General features: G+C 40.6%; 1 protein-coding gene across 3 annotated transcripts in view; it reads right to left on the reverse strand.

Annotated features, from left to right (window-relative positions):
* The window catches only part of kif1b (kinesin family member 1B), a 57,379-nt gene that overhangs the window by 21,985 nt on the left and 9,684 nt on the right, over positions 1–25,710 (reverse strand). Inside the window, exons 3-21 of one of the 3 annotated variants that reach the window (XM_053317764.1) lie at positions 17,541–17,617; positions 17,206–17,385; positions 16,087–16,155; positions 15,504–15,682; positions 14,878–14,989; positions 14,224–14,301; positions 14,060–14,125; positions 13,404–13,479; positions 12,830–12,908; positions 12,567–12,709; positions 11,422–11,463; positions 9,499–9,710; positions 7,952–8,031; positions 7,269–7,344; positions 6,097–6,176; positions 5,524–5,630; positions 5,079–5,162; positions 4,605–4,785; positions 4,422–4,494 (exon numbers count right to left, since the gene is read on the reverse strand). In XM_053317764.1, the coding sequence (XP_053173739.1) occupies positions 4,422–4,494; positions 4,605–4,785; positions 5,079–5,162; positions 5,524–5,630; positions 6,097–6,176; positions 7,269–7,344; positions 7,952–8,031; positions 9,499–9,710; positions 11,422–11,463; positions 12,567–12,709; positions 12,830–12,908; positions 13,404–13,479; positions 14,060–14,125; positions 14,224–14,301; positions 14,878–14,989; positions 15,504–15,682; positions 16,087–16,155; positions 17,206–17,385; positions 17,541–17,617 (1,994 nt within the window). Of the gene's footprint in view, positions 1–98; positions 2,230–4,421; positions 4,495–4,604; positions 4,786–5,078; positions 5,163–5,523; positions 5,631–6,096; positions 6,177–7,268; positions 7,345–7,951; positions 8,032–9,498; positions 9,711–11,421; positions 11,464–12,566; positions 12,710–12,829; positions 12,909–13,403; positions 13,480–14,059; positions 14,126–14,223; positions 14,302–14,877; positions 14,990–15,503; positions 15,683–16,086; positions 16,156–17,205; positions 17,386–17,540; positions 17,618–25,710 lie in introns of those variants that run through there. The other 2 variants (XM_053317763.1, XM_053317761.1) reach the window with 2 other exon arrangements.

A 25,710-nucleotide genomic window follows, 5' to 3' on the forward strand; every position in this document is an offset into this window, starting at 1 on the left:
GACATACTGGTCTTTCCATTCCAGATCTAAAGCTAATGAGGATTTATGACAGAAAATGTTACATGGACACAAAATGTAAAATTGAAAAAGAGAAGTGATTCTTCAATCCTAACATTCAATGACATGGTACACATGTAGAAATAAATACAGGGTGTTTTTCGGTGACTAATTTGGGCTACAGCAACAAAAGTCTTGATTAAAATGGAGACGCATCAATGTCCTCTTAATGTAGTGGCTAAATTCATTCAGGATAAAAACAATACTAAAATGGCAAATATGTAAACTCAGAAATTCAGCCATGAAGATAATTTTGGCAAATCAAAGCATGATGAATGAATTGTCACACATGCTGAAAAATGAACAGAGTAAGGATGGCATGCATCTTCTGAAAAAAAAAAAAAAATAGTCCTCTTATCGTCTGTTGGCTTCAATTCCTTATGACAGCTCTCCCTATGCTAGTGGTGACAGCTCACACGATGCAGCAAAAACTTTTAAAACGGCATATATTATGACGATGATAAAATGTCTTTCTATAATACATACATAACACTTTTGGATCAACCAATAACACACTGATCAAGTGCAAAAGTCACAGTTTTAGCTGTTTGACTCACATGATACTGAGCTGTTGTGATCTGTAATGTGTTTGCCTACTAAAAGGTATATCAAACTAGTTCCTCATTCCACAAGTCCCACTTAGACTGCTGTCTCTCTGCTGGCTTTTAGATTTGGAGCAGACATCTGCCTACGCATTCGCGGCGGTGCCTGAAAGTTGATTGGATGATTAGCATGGTCAGTGTGATGGTACTGCTGGTAGCCATTGAAGCTTCCGTCTGTATACATCATGCTATTATAGTGGCAAGGTCGTTGATGGTGTGGCTGGGGATGTGCTGGCTGGTTCTGATGGTGGCGGGGCTGGTAGAAAGACTGCGAATGCCTCCTGTTAGGTTCAGACTGCTGCAGTGACTCCATGGAGCCAGAGGGCCGCTGGCGATGATTCAAAGAGTTGCTGCGGCCTCGTTCATGGGGCTGTTGGTGTTGGTTGTTCCTATAGTTATGTCTGTGACCCTGGCTTAATCCTTGCTCCAAGTCTTTGCTTCTGCGCTGGACTGATGGGCTTGGCAATGGAGGAGTGACTTGAATAACTGAAGCAGCCATCTTTTCTCTAAACTGTACTCCTTCCACAGGCTGGCTGTCTCCCTCTTCTTCCTCTACAGCTTCTTTGGGCACCTTTAGCTCAATGACCTGTTGATCTGTAATAATGATATGGGTACCCGGGCTCCATGAGTTGCGGTGCTTAGGGTTACTTTTGAAGGGGAAGCGTAGCTTGCGGTCTTCTGGCGGTATAAAGCGGTGTGGCCCCGATTGCCGGCGGAGCTGTTTGGAGATCTCCTGCTGCTGAAGGCTTTTAAGGCGTAACTGCTCTTGGCGCATCCAGCGCATGTGGCCTCGCTTTAGGGTTGAGTCATCTCCTGTACAATGGCCTGTTTGTGAATCTTCATCCTCAGGATCAGGCTTTTCAGGCACAGGAGGTTTTCCTTCTAGAGGGCTTGGAGTTCTGGCTGCGCTAATAGTAGTAGTGGGTAAGCTGGGAGTCTTTTCTTGGCTCTCTGGGGTGATGAGCGGAAGAACCTTTTCCATTTTGACCATTTTATTCCTGAGAGCACGGATCTCCTCGTCCTTCATGTTATTCTGTTTCTTAACCTCGTGCAAGATGTCCTCAAGTTTATCAATGTGCACCTTTAGTTCATCCATAACAACGCCTCCTGGTCGAGACAGGGTGGTGATGACATCCTCAATCCGCTCATCACCAACCCCTACAGTGTCCCATACATCACGAGCCACTGCCCTCCACGAGTCCCGCTCATTGGGGTCCTTCTTGCTGTAGCTAGCGCAAAGCTCCTTCATTTTTACGATGGCCAGTGCCTCAATTTCTTGCCGTGTGTGTCGGAAATCATTGAGCGCTACTTCATAACAGATTTCTTTGACTGCCTGGATCTTCAGATCGGAGATGGTCACCCACTTGGAGTCCTTGGTGATGCGGCGCCGCTGAGGGATCTGGTACATTTTGACTGGCTCTCTTCTCTTCCCACTGCTGGGTAATCCACATTTTTTCACTATGGTTTGTAGCTTGCTGGGGGGCAGCTTTTCCCTCAAGGAAGTGATCAGTCTCCAGCTTTCTTCACAAGACCTCTTATCTGAGTCATCCCCACTATCAGAGTCGCCATCCTTGAGAAAACAACACAGGAAACAAACCAAATGGTTCCCAAAAAAAGGAGAAATTACAATGGGAAATCAAAGAGAGGATGAAAGGATGACTTTTAAAAAAGAATGAATAAAAAGGTATGAATATGCAACACGGGAACTTCAACCATGAGCCAAGTGGAAGTTAAATCAGAATCAGAATTTTGATGTTCTGATTTTCAAGGCTTAAGATTAGAATATTTACCAAGGAGAACTATTACACTTTAATAATGTTATTGAAATATTTTGCATACATCATTATTGTACAAGATGTATGTCAACATGCAGTATCATTCACAGAATTATGTTCAAAATAAAGATGGAAAAACAAAAAAAATGAAAATCCAACAAACAGTAGCTTTCATTGACTTTCTTGTCAGTTTGTCTTTCTTATGTTTCTCTCTGGTGAAATGGTGATGGAGATATGAATACTAATTAAAATATTAACTTGAAGTAAAGTCTGTTCCCATCTCAGAAAGCTCAGCTTTAATGATATCATTCCCAATGTTGCATATTGATATTAAAAGTAAAAAGGTAAAGCATGTCTATCATGATTAGAAAAGAACTATAGAGGATAATTGCTGATTGGAGCACTTCTGTATCGTTTTGTGATAATCCTCTTCGTAAATGATAATTTAGTGATTTGAAAGCTGGATCCCAAACATGCTACCGTGGCATGCATGGCATGCATGTAGATGGATTTTGAAGCTTTCCCCCCTTTAGTCCAGAAGGTTTGAGTGGCTTTAGTATTAGCGGTGAGTTAGAAGACAAGAGTGTTCTTGCAGTTGATCAGAAAGCCAGTAGAGAGAGGAGAGGCAGAGGTGAGGTAAGTGTTAATCCACTACAAGAAAGATTAGTTAGTTGGAAAAAAATGCAGTTTCTCATTTTTTTGTAGACAAAGTACATTACAGATCACAACCAGTGGGTACAGATGTTTCAGGTTTTCAAGCTATATCTAAAATTGGACATGTTATGTCGCTGGGAGTCTGAACCCTATGCCTGTAGCTTTGCACATAAAACCATGAATGTATGGAAGAGGTCTGTGATTCAGTGATTCAACTGTGAGCAGTGATAACTCTGTTGTTGAGCCGTGCCCTCAGTGCGCTACACAGACGCCAGATAAGGCTAGCAGAGAGGTAGCCAAAGAAGTCAATGAGAAACCACATTGTCACTATCAATCAAAAACTACAGCAGGAATTGTTATCACAATGCATTGTACATGTCAGCAACTGCATTGAAGAGATGAAACTCAAGACAAAACAGAGCAAGAAAACTAGAGTAGAAATCTAATCAAAGCAAATCAACAGCCACCTTAAAGTTGACCAGCTCAACAGCAAACACTGCAACTTAGTCCAGAACCAGTACTGAATGAGTTAAGAAAACATGCTATTAACATGAACCATGCAAAAGCAGCGACACTTTAGAAAAACAAGGATATGCGTTTCAATACTGAGCAGTATTCAATCAGTTTTTTGTTCAATTTTGATCTCGATATGGAATACAATTTAGCTGTAAACTGCTGTTTTGCAAGATTCAAATACACTATAGAAGACACAAAAAAAGTGAAAACGGGGATTTTGGAAAGGGGAAAGCTTTACGATCTAATACTCGCTCAGTCAAATTGCTACAGAAAAATCAGTTAAACTCAAGAGGAAGGCGATTAAAAGCTCATCTGTCTCAAACCAGAAAAACTTCCATGCAAGAAGAACAGACATGCGCTAGAAGTAAAAGTGTGATTCACTCACACACACACACACGCGCACACAAACACACACACACACACACGTCTCAAAAGTGTCAGCTCAGAGTGAGAATTAGTACTAGTCAGATTTAAATAGACCAAGTGAAATGATCATCCAAAAAACGAAACTAGCTTTCCAATCGTAATTGACCATAGAAAACCATGCTTTAACTTTGTATCCCGCTCATGATACATATCCTGAAATGCATTTCACTCAAAATCACACACAAAATCACAAATTAGCTCATCTAAATCACTCAAGAAGCTACCTTTAATTATAATATAACTCACTTGCAGAAAACATCATATAAGTTATGTTTTAACACCTATTAAACCCACTCTGCAGTTATTGCTAACTTGTCTACTTCTACTTCTAGTGGGATTATAGAAAACACTCAAAGTGGGTTTGATTAAATGCCAGCTGATTTGAACTCACCAGTCTTTGTTGCTCCAGAAGTTGGTCTGCTTCCTCCTTCTCCTTTTTGTACAGGATTTCCATCTCAGTGAGTCTACGTAGGAGTGTAAAATATATTGTGAAATGCATCACACAACATAGCAAACATGCTATACAATCCATAAATCAGACTATCTAAATAAAACAACAGGGTGAATTGCGTACCTTTTCTCCATCTCCTGCTTCATGTCGATGCCCTGCTTCTCCAGAAGCTCTCTCTGAGCAAAGGTCCAATCCACTGGTTCCACCGGGGTCTCAGCAGATGGTGTTTTCTCCCTTTCAGCCCTGGCTTGTTCTGGGTGGTTGAAGCGGAACACGTGGTTCTTTCCCATAATGATACGGTTTCCTGAAAGAAGGTACAGCACATGTGTGGCAGGAATAAGCATTGAAAGCTTGAAACTTGCAAAGACATTGCTCCATCTGTGCTATAACTGATGTAAGAACCATTTTAAGAGTAACATCATAATGTAACCCACATTTTATAACTGTGATTTATAAAGTCCAAGGGGAAACTCATTATATAAAGTCAATCATTAATGCTTATTAGGAAATCAGTCTCATCAGACTCATTTATCTTGGAGATCTTTCAAAAATCCCATTTAAAGATTATTTACAACTTTCCAAAAATGAGATACGTACCTGAACGAAGCTGGATTGCACCCTCGACACGCTTGCCGTTTACGTACGTTTCTGATCCCTCGCAGGGCACGAGCATGACGATCACTTCAGAAAAAACACACCAGACAATAATCAGTCAAACACTCTGAAAATCTCATCTTTCATTTTTAAATAGAGCTGTACAAATAGCTCATTGAGTGTATGTAGTGCTTACCACCATTTAGAGGATAATGACATATTTAAAGGTTTTACATTAGCAACAGAAACTGATTAAATTAATTGGAGACCATACTTTTGTATTTCAATCATTGACAAAGTGTCTTGAGTTGCTTCCGCAGCTATTTCAGAGCTATAGGTATTGGTCTTTTAATTTGACCATTCTTCCCATCAACTCATCTTAATTCAAAAGAATCCAGATATTCACGTGCATACATGAAGCAAGAAAACTCAGAATATGGGGTCTCACCATCTCCATTGGCATTCCTCTCGCTGCGGAAGACACAGTGCTCTTCCCTGATATGAGCTCCGCTTAAGACAATGTCCTGTCGTCTTTCAGCGTCAGCCTGACCCACCCTGCAACAAACGAAGAGGCCATTTTGAGAGAGTGAACACTGCTCACTCATTGGACTGGCAGCCATTTGGGCAAAAAAAATCAGCAGCATAAGTTAAATGGGACCTTTAAAGCATTACTCAAGAGAAGGCAGCACTTCTAAAGTACTGTGGGTTCTTTCATCTGTGGTTCTACCATCTATCATTGTCCCCCTGGGGCATGACTGTAACAAAATACTCAACAGAAATGGTCTATAGAAGAGTTGAAAATGGACAAAGAGGGAAGGAAAAGTCGTTTTGCACAGTCATTTTTTGATCACTGGTATATTTTAAGACCAGTTTCTCCTGACACTGAAAGTTCCTCTTGCTTAACATAAGTAGAAGAAACATTAAAGACAGGGTAGTTTTTCAGAGACCTTGCCTGGGAGGAATTCCAAACCTTTCCACATCCTCTCCAGCATTTCAATGTCATCATTCAAGATTTGGTTACCTTGTAATTCCATCTTTGATGTAGTAGAGCAGACACTCTGACATGAGAGGATCCTCATTGAGGTTAACCAGGTGTGGAGTCTAAGGATGAAACATGAAAGGAGTGCACAAACAGTGTGTTATGAAAAAAGTTCTAGAATTGTACTTCTTCCATCAGTTTTCTGAATCTAGAAAACACAGTTTCATATCAAACACTTGAGTGGTCTACATGGTTCTACATGAACAGAAATGGTCACATAGCCACAGTGCTGACGCCTCTACAGTCTGATGCACCACAGTACTACTACTCAAACGATGCTAGCAAATATTCCTCAAAACCACCAACCTTCTTTGGGGAAAACACCCCATTAAAGTCTGTATAGAGATCACAAGGCTTCTCAACCAATTGCTAACCCACGGAGAGGCAGAGCATGAGAGAAAAAAAGAAATGAAGGACAGACAAATGGATGTGAACAAAAGGAGGAGAAAAAAAACTAAACTAAAAAACACAACAATTAGCAGGAAGGGGAATGTACCACTGCTTGATATTCAATATGCCTCATGACAGCACTAAGAGCTCTAAGCAGCTAAAGGAAAGGTTTGAATAATCTACAACGGCAGTGCCAAGTATTATACTCAAACTAAAACCTCAGTTAAGTGGTTAATGTGAATTTTAACATCAAAGTAGTTTAAATGCAGAATCACTTGTCATATCTTCATACGTTAGGCTGTCAATCAAATATGGTGGGGAAAAAAAGTTCAGGTCTGTGGACTGGGGGCAGTAACAAATGCTCTTAATGTGGACATTATGATGGATCACTACGAAAAACTTCACTAATCTCTGTCAGTTACTGGGCTACATCAAGTGTGGGAAAGGTGATTTGTCTGCCTATTTGATTCAACAAACCTTCTTGGTGGGAAAACAATCAAAATTCCCATCAGCATGGCTAAGCTGAGTACACGGAGGAGGCAAATAAAGGATAAACATGGAAAGAAAGACAGAAATGATAAAGAGAGCAGTTGAGAAAAAACAGTGACGGCACACGGAGGCTTCACATGGAAAAGATAACATTGGAAACAGAACTGAGGGAGTGACGATGGAAGGATGTGCATCACCACCACACAGGGGACATTTGACACAGTCTGCCGCCTGTCACCATCAGTGTCTATATACGTGTGTCATATCTGACCTACCTTTTTTGGAGAGAAGACCCCCAAAGTGCCTCCATCTTCACGAATTGCGACACCCATCTCTGCAAGCAAGGCCTCTCTGTGGTGAAGGAAAGACAGTTTTAGATTTAAGAATAACAGTTAAATGTGATGGCTTTTATAGCTACTCTTCTATATACATGCATACACACACTATACTATCTATGTACAGGCCTTTTTTTTTTCTTCAGCAAAGTGATTTTGTGTTGATAAGAGAAAGAGGATGAGAAGTGATGGTGTGCAACATTACACCAAGTGATTTGTGGTGAGGCAACAGGCAGAGAATGGTACCAGTGAGACTCAGTGGATAGACAGTAACATGGTTGACGTCTGCAGCCACAGATCAGTGGGTAAAAGGGGCGAAAGGGTGTGAGATGGATGTGTGTGTGTGTGTGTGTGTGTGTGTGTGTGTGTGTGCGTGTGCAGCAGAGTGAGACGACAGAGAGAGGAAAGGAAGAGGACAGAATGAGTGCAGATCAAATGAGACGCAAGCAGTTGGTGAGGAAAGTGAGACAGACAGCACAGAAGGGTACGAAGCTATTGGGGGGTTGTGACTGGACACAGACGAGTTGAAGGGAGGTTGGAGAACATGAATCACAGAGCCCCCCCCCCCCACAAATGTTGAGATGACAGATGGAAATGAATGGATGTGGTCTGCCAATACTGACCTCTCCATGCGGATTGCTTCCGTCTTTCGCAGTTTCTCTTCCCATGTTTCATTGAGCTCGGCAATGATCTTTTCCGATTCCTGAACACAGAGGCGCAAAGTGTGAGAGGAAAAATGTTATCATAACTATTAGCAGTGCTGCATGTTTAGTTCTGTAACAATAAACCCACCCAGTCTCTGGATTCATGAGACTTATTTTAGTTTACTAAGGACAAACCTGCTTTCTTGGTCAAGTTCCTTTATTAACTAATTAAGCTTTCACTGGGAAAGTAGCTTGAAGCTCTGCTAAGCATCAGTGCAGCCCCTGCCACTTCATCGTTTTGAAGCAGTGACATAGTTAGCTCTCTGGATATTGATATATTCTGTGACATGACACATTTGTAACTGTAAAGGTATAATAATGCAGCACACAGTCATATTTGATTAACATTATAATACATTGCTATTTAGGGAAATACTGACAATGGTGTTATGTTATGCAAGGATTGTAAACTTTCACTTTAACCTTCATTTCTAAACTACCAAACAAAAACAGCTGCCACACCTTTGAAGAACAAAGGATGTGAATAGTACATGCGTCTCACTATTATAGCTAAAAGCCAATAAGACTGAATCTATTTTGGTCCAATTTCCTCCGTATCTGCGTTGGTGCTTGACGTCATTGGATGACAGACAGACTGGGCACCATGGTTGCCATGGAAACTGCAGCTCCTCATAGTTGGTTGTTGCAATCCTATGTGCTCCCTTATCAACGGAGCGAGAGGTCTGCTGCCAGTGTGAGAGATACAAAGCTCACAGGCCACATGAGGACTGATAGATTGATTGAAGGCTATGTGTGGGCTAAAATGAAACAGCCTTATTAACATAAAATTGACTTCTTAATTTACTGAACTTGTTACACTGCATGTGCTGATAATTCTTTCAATTTTTTGACTTTCATTCAGCATCTATTCACATTAATTCTTATATTTTGAAAGATGCACCTTCTACAGACACCTAAAGATACTTCAACCTGTATTATCTTATCAAATATTACTAATAATATTATATTAGGCTCAAATCAAATGACGAGATAATAATTGATATATCATGATTAAAAATGATTGTTTGTTAGTAGTATATAGTTTATGGTATAGGATAGTCTTATAAGAATAAGCCCTTAGGGAAGCCCCTCCTGTGCCACACACTTGTGGTAAAAGCACATTTATCAGTATCAATATTTTGGTGGCAGATACTAAATGAGAGCTACAGGAAGAAATTAAACAATAACAATTGATTTATAATAATTAATAATTAAGCATGTCTTTTAAGTATGTTCCAATAGTGTTTTCTCCCAATAGTTAATGAGATATTACAGCACAAACATCTAGCCTGTTGTTGTACATAGCACTACATGGGTCAGCTTTTAACCTTACTGAGGGCATAGCTGGAGGGCAAAAAGATGCCTGAAATGCCTTAAAGATGGACATTTAAGTAGTCATAGAGGGTTTGAGCAGAGTGAGAAGAATGATGCGGGACACTGCAGCAGCCTACACAGGACTACTTTACCTTGAGTCTTTCGATTGCCTCCTCTCCTCCAGGTGTAGACATGATGCGCTCCTGGATGCTTGTGACCGACTGCAAGCCCCCCTGGTTGCACAGTGAGCCAGAGGATGGAGAGGCTGTCAGGGAACCAATAGGGGCTGTGGAGAAATTGCCAGGGCGTTGGTTCTCTGAGGCACTCAAGTATCTATTCTTATTGTTCTGAATGTCTTTGAGGTCTGAGCCAACAGCAAAAGAGAAAGAGGGAGACAGAAAACGGAGAAGTGGGATAGGTCCGGGACAGGATAGGGGGAATAAACCACATAAAATGGAGGAACAAAATTTCACATAAAAAAGGAGGAAGACAGAAAGAGGAGGTAGATGGGGGGGAAAGAGAAAGGACAAAAAGGGGAGGGAAGACCAATGTAAGACACGTGTTGTACGTCAAAGGGTTAAGACAAACACCCAGCATTATGGTCAGCTACAGAGAGCAGCAGATTTCACTCCAGACTGTTTAAGAGTAATGCTCGCAACCATTCAACTTCCAGAGAAAAGATTTCAGTTTCTACTCTGTTAGAGATTTTCCAGAGGGCTGTTTTTAAGTGAGCTAGAATTACAGTGCACAGTAGTTAACGCTGAGCACTTAATTTCCAGTGTATACAATGTTGAAGAATAAGCTGATGTCACTGTGTTGATTTTGCTATGAACTCCAGTGTGAATGGGAACATACTGTGTGAAAACTGCTATCAGGGTATCAACTACAGGATGGGGGAAGGGAGGGACAGAGACTGAGAGTCGTTGACACATGCGGCCAAAGTTCAGCCCGCAGTCGTGCCGTGTGATTCACTGCACACACGTGTGCACTCACACACACGCACACACGACCACACAAACCATAACAGAGCCACAGCAGCCTCTGTAAAGGTCAGGCAGTTCATGTCAATCTAATGGCTTCAAGGACATTTGAGGTAACAGACACGATGTCCACTAAAACCAAACTGAAAGCTGAATGGCCGATAAAAGGATGGTTTTGGGAGGTGCTGACACTTTGGGAATAAAACAGTCGCTGACACAGGAAATATAAGCTTTTCTCATCCGAAAAAAAGGGAATGCATCAAGGCCTGCTGATGGAGAAATTCGACTTTACCGATACCTACAGGTAAAGGAAAAGGTGAACATCTTCTTTTGGTCTGGATCACCTCACAGGTTAGGAGCAATAAGACTATCATACTAAGAATATTAACTCAAAGGACAGGATGCGTTCGGGGGTTTGTGAGAATACAGCAGTAGCAAACTAACTATTCAATACAAACTATCAAAAAACATGAAGTTGGTCAACTCTGTATACATACACCTCTAGTGTGGCTACTTAGAAATGATAAATTATGCACCTTTCCGTCCGTAGTTCTCAGTCTCAATTTGAGAAATGAGAAGTTGCATTTTAAGGCTTTGAGCATTGTCACCTGCAGTGGATGATTTGTAAAATAAAAGAAAATGAAGAGAAACACAGCTGGCAAGAAAAGAAGCTTGAGAAAGTGAGTTAAATGCTGACATGTTTAGTAAATGATGCAGGTGTGTTGGGGGTGGGGAAGACAGACGAGCTATGTCATGTTATGTTTCTAAAAAGGGATACTCCAATAGTAACTTGTACTACAGATGGATTTGAACTTGTAAAAAGCTGCCTCACCCCCATCATTATGAAAAATAACAGCAACACAAGCGCAAAGCAAGCTAATTTACTGGCATGCTAAACCTCGCCAGATCAGCACACCTATGCAAGCCTTGCATTTCTGAGTCTCTCACTACAAAGCTTTAAGTTTTTTTTTAGCATTTACATGCAAAGCTGGTAGCAGGTTTCGTACATAGGTAATGGGGGGCATAAGCAATGTTAGCTATTATCATTAAGGCAAATAGTGATAGACAATGCAAGACTACCACACATATACACACATTTGATTCCACTTCCTGGGCAATCATCCCCCATAGGATCAACTGGGGGGGGAGCAGGAAAAAGATGAGAAGGGTCAGAGGTCAGCACCAGTAGAATGGAAGGAAAAGGTTACAGAAATTTCTTAGTGAGCAAAATGAGAACGATAACAAGGATGAGAAGAAATGACATGATATGACTTCTTTAATGAAGTGCCATGTCATCATTAGGCATCATCTAAGCAAGCTCCACTTTGCATCTCTCATGTTATGTGTGAGTCGCAGAACTAAGAATCAGTTTCTCTAAAAAGATAAATACTTTGCAATCTTTGAAAACCCCAGCATGTTGTATAACAACACTTATTGTTTTTCTGAAGGTATTTCCATTATCGTTCTTAATCCAAACAAAGATGACAGCTAGCTTCTAACTTGATAGCAATTAGAGTCACAATTTGGGAAATTGGTAAAAAATCGAAATCGTGCAGCCTATAGATCATGTTTCCATCTAGATGAACAGCTTACTGCTGTTCTAAAGATATTTTCAAACATCTCCAAGTATTTATCTTTTTTATGGATGCTTTGCTCTGTGTCTTAAACATGCTAATACATGAGAAGAACAAACTGGGCTAGATCTAATAATTAGCAAGTAGCCAGGTTATTAATCAGAACAGATGTTAGAAGTTATTAATGAGTGTATCATGTCTTTAATAGACTAGGCTATGAGTCATTATTCTTGTGTATATCAAATGAAGTGTGATATTTTAATGCAGCTTTAAACAACCTAACGTTGTCAGTCATAGGCAGCCACATGTGACCATATGATCTTTCATTTCAGTGATTTAGAGATACTTTTGTAAAGTATACATCTTCAACTATTGTATAAATGTCCTCTTATACAGTATATTTAACATATATTACAAAATACAATTTATACATTTTGCTTTGTAAGAAGGCATAATAAATCAGTATAGAGGTAAATAGATTTCAAAAATCTGTTGAAGTCTTTATAGTTTTATGTAATGCACAAGTAGAGGCACTGCAATGGAAAGAAAGCTGGATGGATGAAAGCAATGAGACAATAAAGAGGATAGAACATGTTGCCAACTTGTGCTTGGCCCTGAGAGAGGAGGTAAATGCTATATAGACCGCTGTGATAGCATTTAACTCACTGTCCAGGATGTCTCCTAGGCCCTGGGCACGGAGCAGCTCCTTCAGTCGATTCACTTCGTCCTTCAGGTCGCGCACCAGCTTATTATTGGGATCCTCATTGATAACAGCATTGCATTTGATGTTCTTAGCTCGGTCAGCGTAGCTACAAACAAAAATAGACTTTATTTGGAAGGGCTTTGAAAATCGAGATAAAACTGTAATGAAAATAATTAACTGGAATTCATTTGTAAGTTACAATCTCCATCCTGCATGGAAAGCTTACCGGAGTGTGCTGAGAGTTTCATCATAGTTGATATCTGCAGGACTGAGGGCAGCTACCATAGCTGTTCTGGAGTTTCCACCTGGTTATCAAAGTTCAAGAAGTTATCAAGGAAAGACGTCAATTATGTGACAAAGCAGGTAAAAGCTCATTTGTCTGACATAATATTTGTGGACCTAAACAAGATAGATCAGTATTAGATCTATTTAAAAATAAACTGTTTCTCCACTGCATTTTGCAATACTTATTTATTCAACTGAACAGCTACATAGGACATGTGTCAGCTTAGATTGAAGATAACCGAACACTCAGCTTGATGCATGTCTGAACCAAGGAGACGGGTGTGCTTGTCTAGTTAGGATGAAATATAGTCTGCTGACAGTGTTCTTCTTAAATTAGCGGAGAGTAATGTACACTAGCTCTATTTTTTATTTTTCTTTACCCCTCCTCCTCCATATAACAGGATACAGATGGTTCAATTTTTCTTGCTGTCAGGGTGTTGGGATTTTGCTACACAGTTTGCATACATAAATTCCATCAGTTAAGGATGTTTATCAAATGATATTAACGTTCATACCAAGGTTCTCCCTCAGCAGCCATGTCAGAACAGAGTCTCTGTACGGGATGAAGTCGGTCTTCTTCTTCTTCTTGCTCTGCAATAAACAAAATATTAATTTGACTGGCTGAGGGAAAAAAAACAACTGTGTGGCTTTCTGTTTAAACACTGAAAATTAGTGATGGCAGTTAAGACTTGACAATATGATATACCATTGCAAAAAACCTTATATGTATGGGATCAACAAGGGATCAGGTAAAATGAATAGAGACCAAATTTGATGCCCTTTTGCCCCTGTGCAAGAAATGTTGGTATTATTGTGCATGGTGCCAAAATGCACGGCACTTCGATGATAAAAACTGTTGTGGGAGAACACTGTGCAACATCATCAAACAATGCACATGGCAAAAGGATGTCAAATCTGGTTCATGGGAGGAATCAGAGGTTAGTGATTGAGCTGTCAAAGGGTTTACCTTGCTGGTACAGTTATCCTGTGTAAGCAGGCATTTCAAGGACAAGAGAAGAGAAAACAGAAGGGCATACATTACAGCATGCCAGACTACAAATATGAATTCCTTGAGAGGACAGGGTCAAGTTGTAGAGGGTAAGAGAAAAGGCTCAAAATGAGTAGGAGCAGAGGGAGAAAAAAAGAATAGAACTAGACACAGAAGACTCACCACTTCAGCCAAGGCAGAGATAACCTTTCCTAATGTGGTGAGCGATTTATTGATGTTTGCTCCTTCCTGCAGCCACAGAAGAAAAAAAGAGATTATTTCAAGTTGATCCAAGTTTTCCAACTGTTTATATAGCCGCAGGGGGTACATGATAATGGAAGTCTTACCTTTAGCCTGGTACCTTTAGCTCCAGTTGAATCTGCTCTTTCACTCCCTGCCAAGTCTACCAGACTAATTTTGCTGACCTAAAGAGGGAGGAAATACATTTTAAAATCCATAAAGCTTATGAATAATTTACAATTGAATGATACCAAACTGAGAAAAGATGAGCACGCTACTGAACCACACTTAATGCTAAAATCAAGATGTTTTTAAAAAGGAAAACAAACCAGCCAAAATATTACAAAACCACATGCATAGGAAGTGTACAACACTTCCTATGCATGTGCAGGCAACTATTCTTAACATTTCAACATTACTGTGGAGTGAGATGCAGCTAGGCAGTAAAATCTGATAGAGTGGCTTAATACAATGGGCATTGTATTTACAATAACACAGAGGTCTTTGTCTCTCCACAGTCAGAGGAAATGCTACGTTAAGTCAAATCTAAAATGGCTTTCTTTTTCCTTCCACGTCACCACAAACCTAGAGGACTACAGGAGACATCTTAGCCAAAATAATGGACTTTTAAATAAAAATCTGTATGAAGAAATGCACTCCCAACAGCATGTGATTATAATCTTAAAAATTGTACATACTACGCATGCTTCACAATCTAATTAAAGTATCATAAAGGTGGGCTGTCTGTCTTGTCTCCTGACCTTTTCTGTGGAAAGGTCTGACTCGCTGTCATGTTTCTTCTGTGTGAAGACGATGGTGAAAACAGCGTGGGACCTGCTGCTGGTCTCATTCATGTTGGTGGCAGCCACGGTTCTGTATGTCAAGACACACAGGCAAGGGTTAATAAAAAAAGAAAACACTATGGCTAGAACACATTTTCTGAGTATCATTTTCCTTTTAAATTAGCCAGTATTATTATTACTAAATTCATGGTCTTGGTTATTACTTGAGCTATCATCGCTGGGTTTTACGCTTATTAGAGTGAATTGAGTCGAAGGGATTATTTTGTGTGGCGGAGGTGGATAATACTGCGAGGACACCAAACACAAATACATAGGCGTACTCAGAGGGATAGTCGCAGGGGAGATACGGGCTTTACACGCCATGTTCTAGAAATAAGCCTTCTGAGTCAGCACAGGAAGATTAAGGCACGGTTTACTCCTCCCCACAGGAGACACACACACGCACACACACGCACACACACGCACACACACGCACACACACACACACTCTTTAAGGACAAATACTACCTGCAATATGTCAAAGGTTAAATTTACGAGCAGTCTCAGTTATCCAGGTCACACACTGACAATCAAACTTGGCTCACCTGGCTTTATTTCCTGCATCCATTAGGTCAGCGATGTCTGTGTAGGAGGTGACAGCTAGTTTGGACAGGTCCTCCACATAGGGGCCCATTAGAGGATGCTCTCGCACTCGCAGGTTCCCTTTGTTTTTGGGATTGAGCAAATCTCGCACGCGCTCACAGTAGATTTCCATGTAACTGACCTATTAGTAAATAACAGAAGTGACAGAATATTAGTTCTGTTCTGGCGTTGCAGTGTAATGATGTATAGCTATAAAACAAGGCTGAATGCAAACTGATATAATACAGATCATACTGATGTTGGTATGTTACTGTACAGCAGGGTATCTGTTCCTTTTTAACTACAGATCCACATTAGAATCATTTGGTTTGTGAGACTTTAATTTATTTTCCAGTTTGAGAAAAAGTACAGAATGTACTGAGGCGAACCAGCATCTATAAAGCTTCAGCCAACATTTGATTGATATCTGACTATAACAAGGGACATTCGAGACTAGGAACAGTTCATTAGAGACGAGCCAACACAAAAGTCAGAGGTAGTAGTTGAGAGTGGGGATTACCGATGCTGAAGCAGTCTGAGACTCACCTCTACTGAGTAGGAGAGGTCCTCTTTGTTGTTGTCCTCATTGATTTTCTCAAATAGATCTTCACAGAGCTGAGAGACGGAAAAAGAAGACATTTCAGAGAACATTAACAGCAGAGTCTATAAAGGGTGGATGAATAAAGAGGAGATCTGTGAACCAGGTAAACAAATAACAATCCATTCATTTGCATGTATAGCAAATTATTTAGCAAGAAAACAGGCAACCATAAAATCTAGACAGTATATGAGATTGAACAGCTAGTGATTATTATCAAGTAACACTATGGCTACTAGAATGAAACAAAAGACAAAAAACACTGCAAGAAATGTTTGACAGATTTTGACAGTTTTTTGAAGAAGGGATTGGACTATAGTTTCCATTTGTGGTGAAATCTTAGCTATAGAAAGACCCACAAAAGGCAGGGTCAGTGATTGTTTCGCTTAATTTTAGAAGACATAGTTTTTACTTATTCTTGACACACACAATTTAATTTTCCGACAGCAACAGAGTGTCTTATATAGAGTTTGGTGTCATCAGCATAGAGACGGTAGAGGGTCAAGTTCAGGGTCACCTCTGAAACCAGATCTAGGTCACCCTCTGAAGACTTTACAAATGTCATATATAAATATTGTCCAAATCACTGTCATAAAACTACACTTTTACACTGGCCTTTAGTCACGTTTCAAAATTATAAACAAAATTCTTGTTTGACCCCGGTGGCACATGTACCATGTAAATACTACACCCGTGGGTTTTAACCTGACCCACCTCTCTACCCCTGTTTTACTGAACCAGAAGGTGGCTATAACATAGGACAGAGAAGGACCTAAATATCTGTCTGACTTTGTGAAATGCTGAACTGAGATCAATGAGGATAAGGATATTAATCAATTAGAAATTTCCTGAAAGCAAAAGGGCTATCTCATTACAACAAAGGTAAAAAAAAAAAAAAGTCTTCAGTCGAGTTGCAGTCTTAATATTTCAGCAGTGGATCGATCTGGTTTAGAATTATGTCAGGAGGGAACAGCTGAAGGACAGTCCGTACTTAAAATACAGTGGACAAAGTCTGTCTTTATCTCTGCAGTCAAGCTAAAATCAAGAAGTTGTATTGTAAAACAAACCATGGGAATGATTCCTTCCTGCCCTTCCTCCTGCTTGCCCATCATGGTGTAGGATTTGCCAGCTCCTGTCTGGCCATAGGCAAAGATGCAGACGTTGTAGCCCTCAAAAGCATGCTGCAGCATTTCCTTGCCAATGTCATTGTATACAAGGTTCTGTGATGCAAAGCTGGGGTCTTCCGGCTGTGGGAAAGACAGAGAAAATATTTAAAATGTACAGAATTTCAATACGCTCTATATAATTCAAATTAGCAATATTTGAATAATGATGTTTATATCTTCTATTTCTTATTGGTAATAATGCTGGACACTGGAACAGAGAAAACGTTAAAGCTCACCGTAGTGTGTGACCAGTAGGAGTAATCAAAACTGAAGGTCTTTGCTGGTTCCTTTGGGGCTTTGGGGTTGAGAATAGCTGCGGGGGAGGAACAAAAACATCTGGTTAAAATGTGAATATGAGACAAAACCACTCTTGTGTTCTTGTATTTTTATTTTAAGGGTTTCCTAAAGTGATTTAATTTGCAATAAGTCAGCTAGTCAATCATTTGATGAAGAAATGTATTCTTTTACTTCGACTGCAACACAGTACCTGAAGTATGAAAGCAGAATCTGTGCAGTGAGTTTGAATGATGGCTGATAATTCTGACACAAAAACCGGTTTGTTTCTTAGTCAACTTTAAAAACACAAGGGATTGAAAACAATGGTTGGTGTTTGGCTTAGCACCTCTCAAATGAGAACAGAGATTATCCACGAATACCTGATGCTTATGGCAGTAGGCATGGTGTTTTTCTTTTCAAACCTCCTGCCTTTCAGCCGACTGAATGTGTCCTTTTTCTAGTTCTTTTTCTGCTTCAAGAACGTTTCTGTTCCACTTTCTTTTTTTTTCTTAGCTGGCACAGTCTGTCTTGCTTGCACACTTGCTTCCTCTCACTCTTAGACAAATCGGGGGAGCTGATTACATAAACGTTTTTAAACACCAAATTTAAATCCCTAATTAAGATGGCCTTACGTTTCACAAATACTTTTTTAAACAGATACTGTCATGCTCTATATATTATATATTTATATCAATTATTTTTATCTTGGTTGGCAAAAAGTGGATCTCCCAAGATCCTGTTCCTCAAACATAGAGCACCATCAGTGATATATTTGGAACTTAAAGTCACATGAACCAGTGACGGACTATGAGCTGTTGGCTTTTTTGAGAGCCACAACAAATTTGTCCAAACACGTCATCTTTAATCAGTTTTAATTCATAACATGCAATAACAGAACAAGACAAACGATTCAGAGACTGAGTCATAGCACATGTAGCTAACGCCTACTAAACAACCTTCACCTGTTGTATCTGAAAAAGGCATGACGACACAATATTTCCGCACCCCCCAACCGTTCCCTATGGCCACACACACACATTTCTTAATGAACAAGAATCTGCAGCCATGTCAGGCATTTCATCCCTCTCAACCATGCTTGTTGGTACCCCAGGGACTAGTGTTCAAGCGCTACACACTACACTGGATATGTGACGGAGAGAGAGAGGAGGAGATTAAGAATTTACTGCAGGATATTTGTAGATATCTGTACCCCAATTGTTAATCCCCTTATAGGGAAAAAGTGCACTTTTGTTGACTAAAGCTGCTTTGTGTTGGGGGTCAATGTGGAGAGTTTGCTTAGACCAAACAGACGAATGCATAGCTTCACCATCAGAATTAAAGGGAGGGAGGTTGACAGGTAGGGAAAAAAAAGGTTTGAGAGACAGTAAAGGGTGTGCACAAGGGCCTAGCAACAATATAAACAGAGCAACAATAGAAACCAAAAAGGCAGGACGGAAGGGACAACTGTGCGTCTGCAATGCTAGTAGGTGCAATGCTAATCTGTGTATTTAGAGCATTTTCACCCTTTCAAAGCAAATCTCCAGTGAGAGCTACAAAAGCAGTAATTATCTTGGGTTTCATGCAAATTCTGTGCTTCACTAATGGGCAAATTAAAGCCAGGTTTGGCTCCTCGACATGAGGGTGCTTGAAAGGCTTCTGAATCAAGATGTCCCCGGCAGAGTGCCTTATGTGTTCAGAGGATTTCAGCACACTTATTAATAATGCAGGGGATGTGGAGAGACAGGGATTGCATATCGCCCTCCGCGGGTCACATGCTGACAGAAAAGCACAGTGTGTCCTTAGAAACCAGAACACTAACTGCTTAATGCTAAATATGTGATGATTATAGCAGCTGCAATTGCACTGAAACTAAGGTAGCTAAAGCACAGGTAAAAAAAACTAAACAATGCATTTGGGTGCACCCCCTGCAATCTCTCAACAGGTTAAGGTGCAGCAGCAGAGCAGCAGCTTCCATATTGGGCACTGGAAGAGGATACAGCTAGACAGGTGGCTAAATAAAGCCCAATTTCACCTTTGACCTGCCTCCAAAGAGAAACTGGAGCCAGGGCATGAGGAAATGAAGGGGTATTTAGGTTACCAGTGCCCCTGTTCCCCTTTCCTGGAACAATCTACAGTGGCTATTAACAAGGGGGCAGCCTAAGCTCTGATTCAGTGCCAATGAAGTAACTTAACAGGAAAAACAGAAAGATGATGAGACAGTAGCATATGTGCGGTTAATTTGGACAGCAGGATGCCCATGACAGGTCAGCAAACTGACCGAGACAAACTAGCCTTACTGGGAATCACAGCTGTGTTCTGGCAAGACGAGACATGATGTGAGCTTTCTATTCTTTATTGACTTTGTCGGCATCCCTGGGTCAGTCTTGGATCTTGTCATAGATGAGGGTAGATGTCAGGGTGTAAAAGATGTATCCAAGCACAGCAAAGCAACATGGTAGCAGCTAGTGGGAGACTGCTCCACTCCTGAGGGTGAATCATGCTCACGACGTGGCACGGACGTCTTTGCCCACTCCACTGCTCTCAGAACAGATAACTGCCTCGCACATGTGGTCCTCTCAGTGCGTCATAAGAGTGGGTCTCTCATCTGAGCCTATAATGGTGTACTGAGGTGCAATGATGCACAAACTACCACACAAATAGAGCTGTAACCAAGATTGCATCTGCCATCTCCCAGTGAGTGACAGGTATGGCAATGGTGACGTGTGTGTAGTCAAATTCATGATTACTTATATTTTGTGTTGAAAGAATAACATATTGCTTGCTTCTTATGGCACATCACACACACACATATCTGTCAAACTGCTCCATCGTTATTTATTGGAGAGGGGATTTTAACCCAGCCATCTGAGGTGAAGTAAATCAAACAGGAGCGCCCCATATACTCTAGAGTGACTCCCTTACTTACTTACTCTTTACACCTGCACTTGTGCATCACACTTAGACAATCTACGTGAGCATGGGTGCTTATATTAATAGTCATAAACCAGGAATGCAATTAGGAATTCCTCTGCTTTCCATTTATAGTAAATATTCCCACCAGAGTCACATCGTGTACTTAAAATGGCAGACGCATTCTGCTGCCTAATAAACAACGTCATCACTCTGTCTTCCTCAACCATGGCAACAGGTATAGGACCAGATTCCGGTTGCCATAACAACCTCAACTTGGCACACAAGGGGAGGATGCGGCACATTGCGTTCTGTTTTCTCTCTCCTCGAGCATCCCCCATTGCTGCTTTGTGGAGTATTTTAAAACACAAATTTATTATCATTTTTTTTAATCAAACAAGTGATTTCAGGATTTTAATCATTAAAGAAAATCCTGAAACATTAAAAAAGACACTGTGACAAACTGTAGGATTCATAAGACATTAGACTACTAATCATGTCAGACAACACCAGAACCAACTTTTACTACACAAAAAGATTTTAAATACATTGTAATTGGGAACATCTAATAAACAGGAATGTTGTAATTACATAATAATACCAACAGTTAATCATTTAAAAAATAAACAACCTTTTGAGCATCAAGCCTCTTTCTTTGGTGACACAGAAGGTAAGCATTGATTAGCTGCTTACCAGGAAACACTTAACTGAATGTCCTCAGGAACAAGGTCAGAAATTCAACTTTATCAATAAAAGAGGAGCATAAACGACTGTCTGATCATTACGGTGTCATCAAACAACACTGAATGTAGATTACATAAACTGATGGCGTGCAAATCTGTGTGGGAGTCACTGTAGGAGACACAATTCTAGAGAGATAGAGGAACTGATTTAGATAGAAAACCTAAACCTAGAAGAACAGACGAGCTGACGAGGTGACGAGGATAAGGTCTGATGTTTATTTTTCCAAAATGCCACAGCTATGCATTTTCAGCTCCCATTCTGCATAATATATAGACCTGATAGCACGCCGGCACTCTACAGGAGCTCTCCATTTCAAGGCAGGGTGGATACCAGTTAACTAACCGCATCCTGCTATCTACAGAACATCACTCAGCTGGTCGTAGCATGGCAGACATTTTGTGCTCCAGTAGTCAATATGGGGCCTATAATCCGGCCAGGAAAGCAGAGACATCCCCAGTAATGAGGTTGTTAGGAGGTCTCCGAACACCAGATGGGGACTAAAAGCTAGCCCCATTCACCTGAGTCTAGCAGGCAAGCAGGGTCTAAAATGGCTGAATGTATCCGCCTCTGTCTTCCAGTAACCCTCTATGGACCTGATGGCTGATAGTTCAAGCTGATTGACAGTCCAGGATAACAGGGAGGGGAGATAAGGGCATTCAATAAATAAACGCATGTAAAAAATAATAAATAAAAAAAGGAAAACCAATGAACAAACTGCTGCTACAGGGAAACCAAGCAGATTTAATATCTATTCAGTATAGTTATTACCACGTGGGCTTCTTTCAGCATGACTGAGGAATTTTAATAGCATCCCTGGGGTGTATGTGCATATGGGCAGCAGTGTGACGTAACTGTTCACCTCTGAAGAATATTATTGCATTGCCCTCGCAAGATTACAGACTGCCATTTTCCAATAAATTAAAGTGTTGGTTTAGTACCAAATGGCATCCACCATGTTGTGCATTTAAAATATTATGGTACCAGACAAGTGGACCTATTGTACATGATCACTTTGTCACAAGAGAATTCAGTCAATTGAAACTGATTATGATTCATCATCATTGTTTTTCTACATTTTGGGTGACAAGCCTGAAGGCAGTAACAAAACTGCACAAAAACCAAACATGAATGTACTGTAGCTTTTGTTTTTGTAAGCTTGAATGTCAGTTTTGAATGATTTTAACAGACTGGATGGAAAACCGACAGTTGAGGTGTGTTCAACCTCCAAATAATGTGATCCCCCCCCCACCAAGGAGACCTTTAAGCTGTAGGTGAGAGAAAGAGTAGCTCTGTCATATTAAAATAGACTAACACTTGCTTAGATTAAAGCTGCATTTACAGACCATTACACTGTTGTTTAATCTATTTAATGTTTCAGTTACATGATTAACAAACCTCCAAATGGGTCATGTAAGTGACACATTTTACCATGTGGTTCCTGTTGTGTGGTAAAGCATCACAGGCAGCTGCTCATGGGAAGCTACAGAAAAAATAAGAGTGCAAATTATATGAGAAATATAGAGTGTACAGTGTTTATACAGGATTTAGATGTTGGTTAACCGCCCAACAGCTGATGAGCTATTTTCTATCAACATGTCAAGAGAGAAATCCATACCATTGCATATTTAAAGTTATGTATGTCTATAAAATATTACAACTGCACACCTGTGTCACACTTTATGCTTGAGTGGTGAACCAAAGCATCTGTTGACATGAGCTGATGGTCCGCGCACTGCCACGGTAACACTAACATGTCTGTTTAGCCTTACATAGGGAGCATACAGACTGTATGGAGCACATGCTGAAGTTGCCACAGAAACGGTCTGCGTGTTGTTTCCAGTGTCTTCGGAAAGAGAGTGTGATGTGTGTGATGGCTCGGTTGCCGGGGCTGCAGCACAGGTGACAGAGTTGTCACTGGATGCAGCTCAAAGCTGTGGGCTAAAAGTAGTGTCTGAGCACTGCTGTGCCCATTTGACAAACAGCTGAGCTTGTTGCAGCCACAACACGGGCCATACAACAACTCCAAAACAGAAACTAACATGTGGTATCTTGATTGGCCCCATTGGATACAGTACAGTGCACTTTCATGTCTGGTCAAGGAGTTTCCGTGTGGCCTTTAATTAAAAAAATATCCACGGAGCAATTCAATACTTCTCAGTTCAGCTCTCTTGCCAAAAAAGCCTGGAACTTTCTGGGCAGGCAGAAGAGTTTGTCTAGCCAGGAGACGGACCCGTTTACACCAGAATCCATAACACCATCACTGATACAGACATATTCAAAAAACTAACTTTCTATAAATATTAAGATCACATTTTCATTTGATTAAATGGGCCACTTCATCAAAGTAACAAAGGCAGCGTATTCACCCTGTTTACACTTAAAAGTCTGATCACGTCATTTTTCCCTTTCTACTGAGAGGAGAGGGGGAAAAAAGCACAGGAAGACACCAGAACAATGCACTGAATACGGGGTATTGCAGTTGACAACAGAGGCTGCAAAACATGTTAGGTAATCTGTTATGACAAGGCTTTATGTGCCCAGTCCCCTCTATCACAATGACCCTTTTCACACTGCCTTACACCCCCCAACCGCCCGCCCCCGTCTCCTTTTTACATAAAAATATTGTCACATTTAGGGAGAAAAAAAACAATGTTACTGTTAGAAAGTTATTGAAGTAAGCTAAATGTAAACTTAACATTAAAATAAATGCATTGGAAAAGATTCTAACTGAGCTTAGAGATTTCATTCATTCAGTGACTGTGTTTACATGCACACAAGAAACCAGGTTATTGACAGTAAACTGGTTTGAGAAGGAAATCAGTGTGCTTACATGCACTGCAATTAAAAAAAGCCCACATTTTATCCAGCTGGTAATCAGATTTAGATCCTACCACCGACAACATTTTTGACTATGTTGTCCATTTTTTCCTGAGCATTTGGAATGACAGTTGCAGTAGTCAGCAGTGGGAGCGTAGAACATTTTTTCATTATCATGCACATATGCTGTATTTGGCAACAGATCATGCCTTCATTCTTTAAACCAATTCAGGAAACTGAATATCTTGTTAACATGATGTTTAAAATAATTTGAAAACATCAGAAAGTTTAAATGAGCATGGGTAAATGAGTGCATTTATACACACAAATCAGAGGTTTGTTGAGGAATGTTCTAGTAAGTGCTGTTTAGTTTTTACCAACTTCAATCCAAAAAGTGTAAAAAAGAAAATGTTTTAAAGTCATGGCTTTAAGGGGGTTTGCCCATCTAGCTGGAAAGCAGTGGGAAAGGGCGCAGTCCTGGCCCATGTGCCAGCTGTTCCAGCTCTGACTACTGTCTATTTATACAGCAGCAGATGGCAGCTAGTGCTTTGCATGCCGACAGACTGTCAGTGACAGGAAGGAATGGACAGATTTCAGCCGCCCAACCTTTCCGCTCAACTCATAGCCAAACCATACATTGCTGCCAGCCCGCAGACACTGATAGCTAGCGAGGACCGTGAGTGCCTTTTGATATTAGCAGCTCACGCAGGCTCACTGAGTCCAGGATAACAGAGACTAAAGAGAGGCTTCTAGAAACCACCAGACAGAGAAAACATGCCAAGCCAGCAGGACTCCATTCAGAAGCTAAACAAACACAAAACTACAACAAAGAGCGAGGGATATCAGGCATCCTCTTAGGTGATGACATGGGGGGTTAAAGCATAAAGGCACATACAACTGAAATCAGAGCTGAAATTACAAGATATCTCTAAATGACAATCCAGCAGCTTGCAAATCTATTACTGAGTGTGTCTAAACAAAGTGTTGACTTGTTAAATGAACATATTTGTCGTTTTCACCTACATGTTAATATTAACGATATGATACGGGATCCTCAGAGTTTTCAGCTGTTTTCACAGCTTAAAGAGGAGATGTTTCTCATGGATCGGGTCCAAGAAGGATATTCTCCTCTCTGCAGGTGCAGTCTCAAAGGTCAGAGGTCTTTCCAAACACATCCTGTGTCATGGAAAAACTACAGTGATACATCCACAGCTTTAGACGAGTCTGGTATTTTCCAGAATAATGTATTGACAATTCAATCTTACCTGTGTCAACTTCTTTACACAATACTAAAGTAAGTGGGTTTGTGTGCATCTGGAGTCAAAAACTGAAAAGGACTAAAGATAACACACTACTTCTAGAGTTTGTATTATGGAAAAGTATTTTTATTCTCGGCCCGACTGTGGTTATTTACATCATGGGTGGCAGTGCTAATAAACTAATAGCGTTCCCATGAATACGCTGACATAAAATTATCAGCCTGCAATGGGAACAGTAATAAAACGTATCTGCCGCTGGAGGAATGCTGATGCCAACACCAACAATCTGTCACTTTAAAATTAGTGCCTTGTCCCAGATAACCTTTCCAACTATCAGCCACGGCCCACCGCTGGTCAGACTGTCCATCAACATACAGTAGGCCAAAGGCAAGACAGTAGA

The sequence above is a fragment of the Scomber japonicus genome, chromosome 4 (assembly GCF_027409825.1).
Source record: "Scomber japonicus isolate fScoJap1 chromosome 4, fScoJap1.pri, whole genome shotgun sequence".
NCBI lineage: Eukaryota > Metazoa > Chordata > Actinopteri > Scombriformes > Scombridae > Scomber > Scomber japonicus.